This window comes from Anopheles arabiensis, chromosome 3 (genome assembly GCF_016920715.1).
Source record: "Anopheles arabiensis isolate DONGOLA chromosome 3, AaraD3, whole genome shotgun sequence".
Taxonomy (NCBI): Eukaryota; Metazoa; Arthropoda; class Insecta; order Diptera; family Culicidae; genus Anopheles; species Anopheles arabiensis.
Genome location: NC_053518.1, coordinates 44,502,063 through 44,516,614, shown reverse-complemented (window position 1 = coordinate 44,516,614; position 14,552 = coordinate 44,502,063). Strand labels below are relative to the sequence as shown.

General features: G+C 40.1%; 1 protein-coding gene and 1 long non-coding RNA gene across 9 annotated transcripts in view; one reads left to right on the top strand and one right to left on the bottom strand.

The window, feature by feature from the left end:
* Nucleotides 1–13,473, top strand: part of LOC120902317 — a 44,735-nt gene extending 31,262 nt beyond the window's left edge. The window contains exon 3 of the long non-coding RNA XR_005739403.1: nt 13,171–13,473. This is a non-coding gene — a long non-coding RNA (uncharacterized LOC120902317). The remainder of the gene's footprint in view (nt 1–13,170) is intronic.
* LOC120902307 overlaps nt 1–14,552 on the bottom strand; it is an 87,827-nt gene that overhangs the window by 66,241 nt on the left and 7,034 nt on the right. For all 8 annotated transcript variants that reach the window (XM_040310964.1, XM_040310963.1, XM_040310965.1 and 5 more), the window contains one exon: nt 2,916–3,307. In XM_040310964.1, coding sequence (XP_040166898.1) covers nt 2,916–2,979 — 64 coding nt within the window. In that variant the 5' untranslated portion in view covers nt 2,980–3,307. The remainder of the gene's footprint in view (nt 1–2,915; nt 3,308–14,552) is intronic.

Genomic DNA, 14,552 nt, shown 5'->3' with positions numbered 1-14,552 from the left:
ACGAACATGTCATTAATTCGCACAAGTTGACGACTCGTGGTCTCGTGGTACGATCGGCCAACCTGTTGTTCAGTTTCTAACACCTGTTGAATATTAGGCTTAAGATACGGTTTGCTATATATGCGGCCCGATTACAGCCAGAATCGATGTCCAACGTGACAGTTCTCCCGTAACAAGAATCACTTATTCGTCTGCGTGGTACCAATAAGTGTAGGAAGCCTGTGTAGGCCGGCATGAGGTCGTTACGCCAACAAGAAGAAGCGTTAGCGCTAAAACCTCCTTTTCTAGCAGGTTCCACAATTACCCAAACATGATTTTCAGAAATCGTATTATTAGCAACTGTCAGGTGCACAAAATACCCTCCTGCTGCAAAGTTAACCTGATTGCGAAGGCAAGTAGTTCCATACACAAGAAAGTGTAACTTTCCAACTGACAACTTTCAGTAATCCTGGTGTCAACTTGTTCACAAGTAATTTTCAATAGACCATATCTCGACTATAACAGTACCGTACAAATACTTGTATATGCAACTAGTATGTATGGAAAAGGTTTTTTTATACTAACTTTATCTTATGTTGATTTTAACATTCTTTAAGAATCTTCCGTTAGGCGAAGGAAGATTTTAAATTTTAATGTCTGATCAATCCAAATTATTAAAGACCAATAACTTTAAAATTGTTTTTACCGAAAACCATGCCATTTCTATTATTTGTGAATGATAATGGGTTCTATTCAAGAGACTTCTTATTCAAATAATTGAAATGTGTAAAAATACTTTTTTTGCAGTCACTGGTCTAATTTTTCTTACCAACCAAACACAGTATGATGCTTCTGTAATGTTTGTAAACCAAACGTTTTACTTCTTCTCATAGTTCGTCTCGCTTAGCCGGCTTGCCTCAAAAACACTCATTGAATACACTCACACCTTCACGATCCCACGTTCACTTGAGATATGAAAGGTTGGAGGATGAGTGTTACGGCGCCATCTACTGAGCCACAATATCAAACTGCTGGTTGCAGAACAGCTCGGAAAATTGTAGGTGGCTCTTGGGATAGTTTTTTACTGCCTGTGGTACCTTTTGGTGGTAACTTTTGCTGCCACAAGCTTCCTTATTGCTGTGATGATGCTTGCGGTTTACACATCACTGAACCGATGTGCTCTGTTGCAAACGTTTACCGATGTAAAAACTCGATAGCTTTAGCTAGCTTATACTAAAGGCTACCAGCTAAGAGTAGAGAAACCGATTTTTCCTAGCAATGGGGTGATACTACTACGCTGGATGCTCCTTAAATGGCGCCAACACACATGCACATACTAATGTGAAAGAAGAAAGCTCCAGAAGGTTCCGGCACAGGTTCAGCTAGAACGTACGAGTTCAAGGCACAATCTTGGCGACCTGGCATGTGTAAATATTAAAGCTCGTTTGGCACATTTGGTTGCATCCAAACCGCATCGAAGAAAGGATATTCTACCTACCCATCCATTCGGTCTTGCCGCACTGCACATATTGTTAATTACATAGCATATCAAGCAAATTAAAACTAACGATCGTGATACGACGCTGTGCTGAAACAACCGAGGCATGGCAGGTTTAATTCAGTTTCTTCAACTGGAAAGTCGATCCAGCTGCAGGAAGCGAAAATGACAACAAATGTAAGATATGGTCACCGGTGATGTTGTCGTTGGACATGAAATGCTTTAATTGAGTGTTTTGAATGAAAACGATTTCCATTTTAAAGTTAATATTTATAGATTAGTTCACATGATATTATTTATAAGTGTGAAAATATGTTGTTGATTTCCAAACATTAGAGAATATATTGTTTTTTAACTATAATAATCTATTCTAACAAATTAAACAAAAACCCAGCATCAAAACCACTCATTGAACTATGGTCTTCTTGCGAGCTTTAAGCATAACCAACCGAGCGAACAAGCGATAAAAGTAAAAGCCAAAGGTTGGAAGCGGTGATATAATCTTGAAGCAATTAGGATACCATGTTTTCACACCTGACGTGGAATTGCATCCCTGCCATGAAAGTGTTGCTTCACTTCCGCTTGCTTCATCACACCCTTATGCAACCGTTGAGTTTTGCACATCGTTATAACTTCAAGTGTCCGAAAGCGGAACACAGCTAAGCGTGGGTAAAATGGATACGCTTTGTTCTCTTTGTTTGCTGACTGACACTGGCGCGTACTCTACTATTCCATGTAGAATGCACACTGGCTTACAAAGCACGGTAGGGCAGATTGCTCGTTAGAGCAGCGAACTAGTGTACTGTGCTGCATTAATTCGTTTTTCTTTATATCTTATGTTTCATCTGTTGGTCTAATTGAGATGCCTAAAGCATGTGGGCAAAAATAGGTATTAGGAAACAATGGAAGATTATTTTTTCAGACAAGTGTACTGCGCAGTATTGTATATGGTGTGTGCTAGTAATTGTTTCCGTGTGAAAGTTTAATTATTTGCTCCGTTTCCGGAAGTAAAGCGCTAACAAGTGACAAAAAGTTTTTAAAATATTTGAAAATAATGCCTGCCCTTGGGACCTATTCTAAATGGTTGGACAATAAACTATTATTTAAACCAATGATTTTTCTACAGTTTGTAGTTAAATTTACTTGTTAATATCATAAGTTGTTTTGTTTTTATCGACAAAATAGCACCATTTTTTGATTGTTGAATTTTATTTGTTGTTCAAATAGGGTCAAGTTCCTTATTGTCATTCAGAGAAAACATTTTTTTTTGCCATAATTTAATTTTTAACTCTCTCTTAAAACATTGTTTCGTTCAACAGGCCACTGAAAACATTCTCTTTTACTCGTCGAGGCAAAGTTGAAATCGGCACACAAACAACAGTTAAAACGAATGGAAAGTAGCACATAAGAATTTTAAGTGAACCATCGAGTCACGTACCTGCCGCCAGCAGCAACCACAGGATGGGAAGCCGTAAATCCATTACGCTCGGAAGTGTTCCCATGCTCCACAGTAAGGGAGAACCCTCTTTTTCGGATTCTCCCTGTGAACCTCACTAACGCGCACCACACTCACCAAAGGTTCAGAATGATTTTCGGTCAGCTTCCGGGCTAGGGGTTACGTACACTCGTTTTTTGCAGTAGCGGCACTCACTCGTTTCACATTTGCTCTTTTACATGCACACAGGCACACTCACACAAACACAATCTTTTACGTTTAGAGGATCCAGAACTCTGACCTCATTGGGTGCACGTTCTGCTGCCGACGCATTCACAAACTTCAGTTCACTGCAAATCTGTTTCACAACACTTTTTTCACATTTTTTTATGATCCTACAAAACACCAAAAGCGGCAGGTTGTTAAATCGTTTTGATGGTGAGAAAGCGGAAGATCAAACCACAGAAAAAAAGAAGTATCACAGATCTTTGAGGTGCACATAATCCTGTTGCATGGAGAAAGCACCAGTAGGGTATTTTAAAGGATAACCTTTTGCCGCCCAATCTGAAGTGCCAACGAGTGCTGATGGGATGGTAGTTTACGCTTGAAGGGTTATACGGTGGAGTCCAAAAAAAAAACAAAAAAAAAACAAAAAAACATCCCCTCACACACACAAACTACAAGAACGGACGGAATAAAGCACTCACAAATTTTCACCACAAATACAACCTAAGATGCAAAGGAAGGAAGTGTTTTCCGGACACGATCCATTATATGCAAGGTGAGAGAAAGCAACCAAAACCACCTTAACCAAAACTGGTTTCACCCCGATAAATGAAAAGCTCGGAGAATTCCCTGTTAGCTTGTTGACTTGACTGGTCCTGTTGCTGCTGCATTGCTGCCTCCCAACGCTGGTAGCAACGTAATGGTGTTTCATGTTTTTGTTTATACATGCAGGAGTTTAATGTAGCGACTGTTTTGTTGTCGAGCTTTAATCACAGATTTGTGTTGGTCTTCCTTAGCAACAGGATCGCACTATTTGACTTTTTTGAAACTTTTTTGAGATGGTCCGTGCAGACTTTATTTTGGCTTAAGTTTATTTATTTTTATTTTTGATAATTATCATTTACTATTACTCAACGTTCCAAAATTGATCAATGTTAGGGTAAAGTAATTTATAAAAAGTGCACCAAAAGCTTAAGCAGAGAAGATCGAGTAGGAGATTTTTGTGGGATGTATCATATTCTCGTATTTTCTACATATACAATTGATGCTATGTGAATAAATCATAGAATCCTTGCGGTTTTAGGTGTGTACAACGATCTCCTCAAATAACCCTACCGGTCGGGCCTTTTTTCATGGATTCATAAAAGTGTTTACTTGTTGTTCACTTTTTGTGGCGCTGCATTGTGAGGTGGAAATTTATTCACGTGTTGGTAGGTCTGTTTGTCCAATTTATTATTTGTATTTCTTTTGCAAGGTGCAGATTTTGTAGAAAGTGCCGTATATTTTTAACACGTTGGTCAAATCGGCACCGATTTTTGAATGATTTCTGAAATTTAATAAATACGGTAAAGAAGATTTCAATTAATAGAAATGATTTAAGAAAACTACGATGTTCACATTAAGATATATTTTTGTTTTATTTAGCTGACAATTGTTCTAAATTTGAACTACATTTTGATACATGTGTTGTACATGTTATTCAAAGGGTTCAACGTACACATTGAAACTATACCTTACATAACCATATCGCTAAAGTAAGTTAAAAAAAGCTAGTAAAATCCATACAAATATATGTATTGATTTATTTTTACATTGAAAGTTAGTCTGATAGATCGAAGTCATAATATTAAATCTTGGATTTTTTATGCACATTTATTACAACCAAATAAGCTCTTTAATACTTTTTTTTCAACCAAACGATCCTCCTTTCTTTTGCTCAACTAACTTACTCAAACGTAACGCATGTGCCTTGATGAATCCTACATCACGCCATGATAAGTGGCCGAGAATAATTCATGTTTGAAATTGGGAAATTTTCGCCTACCAAGATACACGTGCGCCGAAAAAACTTCTCCACACACATACGCACACACACATCATTACTAGCCGTAGCTTAGATGGAATATTTCTGCCACACGCGTGGAATCCGGTTCCAATGATGAGGTGCCACGGTTTCGCTTACATATAAAAATCACTTGGTGTTCACGATTTCCTACACGAGAAAATTGCTCGTTTTGATTATTCATGCCTTTGCGTGCTCGCCCCTCCGCTCCCATGAACGCCTTGGGCATGTATGAAGCAAGAAGATGAAACGTTGGTATGATCCTTTGGTGACAGCGGACCAGATTTTGCCATTCTACTGGGATTATCATTCGGTGAGGGGCTGATTTTACAGTGGTGAGTAAAAACTGTAAGTACTTTGGTTTATTTTTTGCTAAACTTTGCTCCTACTTTGAATCAACCCTGTATAATGTTTCGGAGAAAGTTTAAATATGTTATCCCTCTGCGTAACAGAATGGTAGGCGAAAGTCAATTGGGATTATTAAAAATTTAAACCAATTTTTAAGCCAACCTTGGTACCAACCCCTTGGTATGCTTAATAGACATTCCGGCTCTGTATGCGTGTGCGCTTGTCAAAACGTTTTCCCCGAAACTGTCGCTAAGGCCTGAACATGGAATATATATTCTAATCTCTTATGCGACACAATTCAGCAACAATTTAATGAATGCCTGACATCGAGCCTTCCCCATGCCGACGTGCTTGGAATAGCAACGGGGGAAGGTAACGCGAGTGGATGTATGGATGGTGAAAAATAAAAGTCAAGAAAATGTACCCATATGCAAACACACTCTGCCCGAAACCTTGAGCCGGGTAGGGTTTCGGTACGCGCAAATGGTATGACGAAGAAAGATTGTACTTAGTATTCCACCGAAATGCTGCCTTGGTTTGTCTGCTTCTCTTCTTAAAAGGATTATTTGGTGTAGTCTCGGTTGGAGCAATGAAACGTTCAGGCGAATCAAATTGAAGCAACAGACCGCGTGATTTTGTTCCACGTTTTGGCATTTATCTTTTTCGTAGCTTCCCCCTACCCTAGCTGCAAAGTTTTAAAAATAAACGCCAACAGGTTGCGCTGGGAGAAGACGGCTAAGCGAATCGAAAAGATTCGAGGGCTGATAAAGAACTTTTTTCGCATCAAAACGAACAGAATCCGGCAAGCGCATGCAAGATGGATGTGTGAAAAGTTTTATCCCACTACCAAATCTACCCCCGTTTCATGCTGTGCTTGTCATCCTATGCTTTAGCTACGATGTGGAAAATCTGTCACAAACTTCACTTTAACAAACTCAATCAAAACACAGGAGTACAATTTGCTGCGCCCGCGTAAAACGAAATCATGTTTGACAACGAAGCGAGCGAAACATCTCAAGAAGCGAAGAATTAAGTGCGACAAGTCTGTGGGTGGCATGTGAGTACACGACGTGTAGTGCATATTTTGAAAGGAAGCTTTTAATTGAATGTTTGCTCAAGTGTCACATAAAACGTTGTATGCATTGAGGGGAGAAAAGGTTAAAGGATATATTATTCAAGTTATTTCAAGGAAGCATAAATGTCTGGCCAGTTATGCTGAGTCATGTTTGGAGATTTGAGATAAATGGTATGAGAAATACTGACACTTATTTAGTTTGAGTTTTTTATTTGTTCTTATTCAATTGCAAAGCTCAATGTCATGGCCACGAGTACACTTCAAATCAGTAGTTTTGACGACCATTTAAACACACATGTTTTAAACACACGAAGAGAAGTTGCAATAGCAAGGTTGTGTCGGTGATTTTGAATAATTTTATATTCCCCGATTTAAGCCAGAAATACATAACGAAAAACATTATTGATAACACTTATTCAACATAGGTCAGCTATCACAATAACACATTACAGCAAACAAGGCGGCAAATATGATTGAAATTAGCATTAACATATATCATTTCTGCTGTAACTAACTGGGAAGTGCAAAATTTAAAAGAAAATATCTAATTTACAGCTCGCAAAAAGTTATAAAGCATTGGATGTGGATATTGAATTATAGTTTAACAATGGCTATCTTCAGCCAATAGATGAATTTTGATTCTTCTTCTTCTTTGGCACAACAACCGTTGTCGGTCAAAGCCTGCCTGTACCACTTGTGGGCTAGGCTTTCAGTGACTTACTATCGATTACACATAGTAGGATAGTCAGTCAGTCAGCTATTTATGGAGGCACGTTCCATTCTGGACTTGAACCCATGACGGGCATGTTGTAAAATCGTACGAATTGACGACTGTATCACCAGACCGACCCGACTTTTAATTTACCGCTGCTAAACGTTTTGCTTGATAAAAATAGATAAAATGACACCGAAAATGTTTATCTCATACCGTTATGATTCAAATAACGGACAAATTCAAACTCCGGATATTCATCATGATTTATTGAATTTATTCATATCCCTGGCCTTGCCGCTTTATAATTATACATGATTGCCTTGATTTACTAGAATCTATTGTAAATGTGTCTGATTCCTATTAGCCCTTATGGCATGGTACATAAATGTTTTCTGTCGGTCAGTTCATCGCTGGAGACATTCTTAGCAATTTTGCTTTAAACCTTGAAGTACAGCCAAATAGATATTCAATATTGTTATCATTGTTTAAACTCCAGTGTTTTATCATATTGGTGTCTTATTGTCACAAAAATGTATTTCATTCTTTCCAGGATTCGAAACAACATTATCATGTTTTAAATTCCAGACAGCGGGGGGAAATTGTGATTTATTACATACAAACATTTATTTACAGAGTGATGATTACATGAAAATAAGGTTATTTGAAGATAGCAGCGACAAATTTCTAGATGGTCATAAGGGGAAAATTGTAAATACACGAAGCAGTACTTTGGTTCAATGCAACTACGAGTACCAGAGAAAACCAGCACCCAAACCTGGTTGTCAGTAAGTCCGACGTCCTGTAGATTCAGGAGACTTTCTTCACTCAGAATTGGGTTCCGGACTTAAAAATAAGTAAAAACTAAAAAGGTGTAGTGTGTGGGAATGTGAAGATTATTTATGATTTTTTAGGATGTCCGTAATTTGAAAGATAAACTCGACACTGTACGGAATATGGATCAACATATTAGTAGCAATTTCATGATTTTTCTCAATGTTTTATGTAAAATTAGTACAAACCTTTATTTTTTCAAAATTAGAAGGTTTGCTTTAGTTATAAGAATTATGCAGAGGGTAGACCGATAAAATTAGAATTGGTAAGATAATATAACCAGCCAAAAATGCCTTAAGCGTTCGTAATTCAAAGCAATACGGTATGTCAATGGTTCAAGAAAAGCTTTAGACAATGAAAAAACCGTTAATGAAAAAGTAACATCAAACAAGTTGCTCTCCCTGATTTTATAGTCCTATATCTAACATATCAAACTCATCGACTCAATCTCCCAATCTTCGGTGAACTGTGCTACATACAATCAATACCTATTTTCCTTCAGCAACAATGCCAATCTCTGAGTTAGGCATAGCAAGTATTCAGTTCTTTTAGAGTACGATAGGTTAAGATACAAGGACGCTAAATTAAGATGCAAGGACACGCGTGTTAAGTTTTTTTTCTTTTTGTTCTTTTTCCTATTACTACTGCTATCGCTCTTAATATTCAATCATTTCGATATAAATGACTAACAGTCTTCGACTGCTGTAACGATGCAAAATATTAAAGTGAAAACAGAGGTTTCAAAACACAGAGGAACACTCTTCTTAGCTTACTACCATGAAAGAAGTACTAAAACTTGACAATGAAAATATTTTCAGATGGTTTTCAAATGGCATTACGATGCATAAAATATACCCCATCATAAGTGTACAAACCTTCTTCCCTATATGGCTGTGGCATTATTTCAAATCTACGTTTAAAAAATAGTACATAATAGCCAACCAACATCGTTCAAGCGATAAGAAAGTAAGAAGACCGCCTGCAAAGAGTACATTCATCCATTTCTGTTGGCTGGTGGTTGTAGCTTCCTTCAGTTCTGCTCTGCAACAAAACACAGCTGAAAAAGAAACGGCTAGTCATGGTCCAACGGAGAAAAATAAATAACCCTATAAACACCCGGAGCGAACCATGACTGCGAATCGGTGTGAAGCAAACAACCAACGAACTTTCCGCCCTAAAACTTCGCAATGAACGGAAACTGCACAAAGAAAACGACCCAACCATCTTTATCTATGTAGCTTCGAATACACCCTGTGCCGTCAATGGTACACTGTGTCGCTACGAAAAAGGTATAGGGTTTGTTATCTTTTCTCAGAAACTCCTAGCAGCTTCCTCTTACGCCTTTTTAGCGCCTTATCCTTGATGCACTGACAATCCTTTCGTGTGCTTCATCACACATTTTGCCATTGATACACATACACAATGAGTTAGGCACAACCTACTTGCTCGCTGCTGAACTTGCGTGTAATACCATGCGAATCATACGCGCCGCAAATGATGTTTTGATATTTTGGTAACGCATCTTCGAAAACCAGTGGTGAGAAAGTAAGATCTAGATACGTTCCTTGTTGAATTCGCATGAAATGTCCTTCTGCAAACTGTGCCCTTCTCACATTGCCCTACATTGCCATTGCCGGTTGATGTGTGAGCATTCACAACTCTTCGCTGTTGATGGCATAATATATCTCTACTTCGGTAAGGCATCCTCGACACAGTCAAAGAAGACACGGTTTGCTACCTGTTTGGTGTGATGAAGAGCGAGCAAACGAGCCAGTGCTTGCCTTTCTCGCCTACCAATGGTTGTGGCGAATTCAATAGTGGATGTGATTGTGATAACGAAAAATGCGAAGGAGACGCCTGGTATACGACGGAGGCGCCTGGTCCTTGTTCGTTCCACGCTCGATGGAACCACCCACAAAGACACCAGTTGTTGGCATGGATAACGATTTCTCGTGAGCGTGAAATGAAGAGGATGGAACTGGTTCATGGATAATGGCGATGAAAAATATGTTTTGCAGACGATGATTGACTTTCTTTCTTTGTTGAAATGGGATTGGTTAGAGGTAAAGGCTTATCACTTGCGTTTGCTTTATACATTGTGTAAAGCGATTTACGGGAAGCATAATTGTGATGAATATTTCCATGCAACTACGTTAGAGATAGGAATTATTTTTAGACGGTATAACATTCTGCAATGAAAGACACTGATAAAAGCGAATGTATTGTGAGGACTATGACCATGTAGATAACGCAATAAATATTCCAAGGAGAAATGTACAGCGCACCGCGTCGCATTTCATCGAATTCTGCAATTGTTGTCCTTCTGTTTAGGATAAAAGGCACGTTTTAAACAACACCAGCTGTACATAAACAGAATGTAAGTTTTGCATTTGTTTTATTTGCGACGGCTTTCATCATATAATACTTAGAGTGCTTTCATCCGATTGATGTGTTTTCAATAAATGTGTAGCGTAAAATTTGAATTATAATGTTAAAATTTAAACTGTTTCAATTATAATTCAACAATCAGATCGTCGATAGTTCTTTAGATGTAAGTATCTATCGTGCATCTCGACCTGCAAAGCGTTTACCCACACCTTATTCTTCGTCATTTCCCTTCAGAATACAAATAAACAATTAAACGCTGCCTCTCATACCACCCTGAATAAGCTCTCGATCGATAAAACCAATTTGTTCTTCCAAATGATTGCCAGACTGCGAAACATTTACGGCCTTCCCAATCCCCAAACTGCAAGCCACTGCAAGCCACCAGTATACACCCAATCCAGCAACCAAACCCGCAGGAGACAGGTTTAATCAGCTCCGGCGCCTCAAAAATAACATTCCTCCATTCCCCGTCAGCCGCCTCCGTTGCTGCCCATGGCCTTCGTTCTCATGATTGAGTCGAAAAACTTTCTTCACCTTTTGCACGCTTTCCCACCGCAAGACACTGTGCACTTTGCCCGCCAGCGATGGCTTTTTCGTCCTTTTTCGGTCACCTCACCTGGCAGCCGAGGTTAAATTGGAATAGATTAGGCACTATTCAAACAGATCTCTCCGGCATCGGAATGGTGCAAGGAAAATAGTTGGCATTCCATAAATTATCCAAACGAAGGATTGCCTTCCGTTTTCGATTGCGAGACGAACGAGAGCGTTGGCTCACGTGCGGCTGCCACAGAAACGTTCCATCCTTCATTCTTTTCCCAATCAGAGGTGCCTCTGCCGCCAATCTCTATGCCTCTCTGGTCCATGTCTTTCCCTGTGTTTGTGGCAAATGTTTCCCACGGTGCAATCAGCAGACGCTGCTGCTGGTACAGGTTGGTTTGATTGAAAGTGTACCCATCGTTTTCATTTAAACACGATGCCGGCACCCGTCCCACAGTATGCAAACGGATGCATAAATCATATCAAAGTTTGCTCATGAGGTTAAAATATTTGCTTCCGACCCAGACCAACCAGCTGGTTAGGTTTCTCACTCGCTCTCCATCTCTCCATCTCTCTCTCTCTCTCTCTCACTCCATCTATCTCACACACATTCAGTCCATCTCTCATACGCCCTCGAATAGTTTCAACAACCTACTGGCTGAGCTTGTTTTATTTCGGGATTTTACCTCGACATTGAAACGTTTCATGCGCTTCGCCTTTGACGGATTGCTCGAGGAAATGAGAAGCGAGTGGGTGGGACCGTTGGTGTACAGTTCCCGTGTACCCTCGTGAGCTTCCTGCAATAACAGGATCAGAAAGCGAGCCACCGTTTGCTGCTATCAAACTGGCTGCAGCTTGTTGTTCATGACGATGCTGATGATGCTGATGAAGCTGACGGCAGACGCGCATCCCGGCCTTGTCTGACAAGCGTACGAACGCTCTTTGCTAAGGGATTACGTTGTTAGCTCCCGTTGACGAAGACACCGTCGACTGTGAACATCGTCAGCATCGGAGCATCGGGCAACAAAGCCCGCCACACTCGCCATGACTTGTATGAAGATCGTCTGTTAGCAGCTTCCGTTTGCTGTTTCTGCAAACAAGAAATTGTTCCTTCCGGCTGGGCTGAACACGAAGGGACGACACGCAAGGAATCAGTTCCATTTCGCAAAAGCATCTCCTGATGCTCTGGTTTAGTACGGGTAATGAGAAAACGATCTGACCAGGCGTTATGCGTTACTTGGGGTAGGACGTGCAGGGAACAATCGGCACAAAGGTGTTCTTCATACGATTGCAACATTATCCTCCGTACTGCAGCATGATCTTGTGAATTGCGTCACGTGTGAAGCACATGCCAGCGCCCCTGCACTCTACGGAACCATGTGCCTAAATGTATAAATGTGTATGTGTGCAGGTATGTTTGTGTTGATTCTGTTCCCACTTTTTTCGTTCTTCAACATTTATCTCGTCTCAGTTGCAGCAGCTTGCAGGGAATTGGCAAGCCGTCGTTTGTGGTCGCATAAACGCGCCTCACTATGAGCACGACAATCCCTTACGCGCTACGTGCTCAATTTACTAAGAACAAGCAGTGGCCATGGGTATGGGTAGAGCGGGGGTTCTCAGGTTTTGTGACCAATTATTACCCCTTTAATAGGCGACCCATTGCGGATGGCGTATACTCAGCCGTGCACTGGTGAGTATTTCAAGATAAAAAGCTCAGCATTTCTTCTCTCTACGTTTACCCGATAGAGTGGGTTCGCTTAACGGCGCTAGGAGGGAAAGTAACACGGGTGCACGTCTGTGCCAAGGGAGGTTTGTTATTCAAGGGCAACATGGGGTTAATTTTTTCCATTCTTGTAGTACGCTTTAAGCGTTTAAGTAATGCGGTGTGCATCATCATTATCAAAGCATTCGAACGCTTTAATGGGACAAATTAGTGTCTTTCGTAGGAACAATACAGCGGATTTCATATCATCTGACAAAGTTGGTATACTTTCTTATCTCTTTGTAATATAAAGTGATACCGTGCGGCCACAAGGAATGAAATACATAGCGAAAAGACATATTTGACATTGAAAAATGTCTGACAGCAATCAGCTGATGTGCAATGTAAACACTTTTAAAAGAATATGCAAAAACGCAACTAAATCCATCCAAAAACTTAAAAATCAACCATTTCCTTATTTTTGGTTAAGGAAAAAAAACCAAATAAAATAAATATTTCATCAATTCCTTCATTTCATGAATGTAGTATATTAGAAAGATACTTTTTTTAATAATTTATTTTTTCTCTTTTTAGATAATCGCGGATGCGGATGTTGAAATGTACCCAACTTCAAACCAATTAGCGTTTCTGTAAGATATTTCAGTGCTCCAAAAAGTATGCTAAAATAGTTAGAAACACTGACAATGCCTTTAAGACCTAAACACCATTCTTTACAATAACATAATATACAATTAAATGCTTATTTTAATTCCTTTTTTTAAACATGTCGAACCTGGTGTGCTGGAGGCGACGACATAATGTGTTCAATCTGTTCCAATATTTCACCAGTTATGCGAAACACTCGTCACACGGGATTATTCTCCTTGGTAAATGCCGGAGCACTAAACCTTTTTTCTACACAACAAACAGTACATACTTTCATTTTGAGGTGTACGAAGGACCCACAGCATTCGCAGCAAGGCTCTTAATAAATCTCAGCTGCCCCCAAGAACCCGTATGACAAATGATGACACGCACTGTAGCTATCCGAGCTGAAAACCCGCAGCTGATGGTGACTGAGATGGACAACAAAAAAACAGCTCGATAGCCATTTCTGCGGGCGTGTGGTTGAACCATAAAGCACAAACTAACGTAATGTACCATTAATATCACATTTCCTTCCACTGCTCCACCACCGTCGGTCTGTTCAGCACTACCATCGTTTTCTACCATCCCCAAACACCCCTTTTTTCTTAAACCATCAACACAAAGAGCTCAAGCCTCACAAATGAATATAAGGAAGAAGATGAAAAAACGCCGAGCGGAACGCCGCGTGTAATGAATGTCGAATCGCTGTTCCTTCTCATTATCCTGACGCGAATAAATGATGCTGCAGTCTGACTAAAGCGCTCAAAGCAACGTCCCAACCAGCGGCATTCGTTAGGCTAGCCGCATTCCGCACAAACCCCCGTTGCATGCTCGTGCGCGCTTTACCAACACAAAATAACAACTACAATATGACAGAGCAGAGTGGGAACGAACAAAAAATCGGACAAACTAACGATTCTTCTTTCTTGGCACTCGTTACGGATCGCCCAGGATCGCTTCCGATGCGAGGAAAAATAAGATAAAGTGCGCTACACAAAAAAGGCAAGAATATGGCCTCGAAACTAGCAACAGGATTCGTACTCAATCGCACCCCGCCAGCAGCACACGTTCACGACGGGAGATTTTGGAAAGTTTCCACCTCTATGTTTCTCTATCGGTGAGGGTAGTTGGAAAAATATCATATCTTTCTCTCTATCTCTCTCACTCTCTCTCTCCGTCCCTCTTTTCTCAATGGTCCTAGTACTGTTTGCCCCGCATCAGGAGGACCATGCAGAACAGGATAACGAATGACAATAATCCGTAGTCGTAGCTACGTGCCAAGAATCAATTATTTGCCGTATGAATCTCGAACCAAACTCGCCACCAGC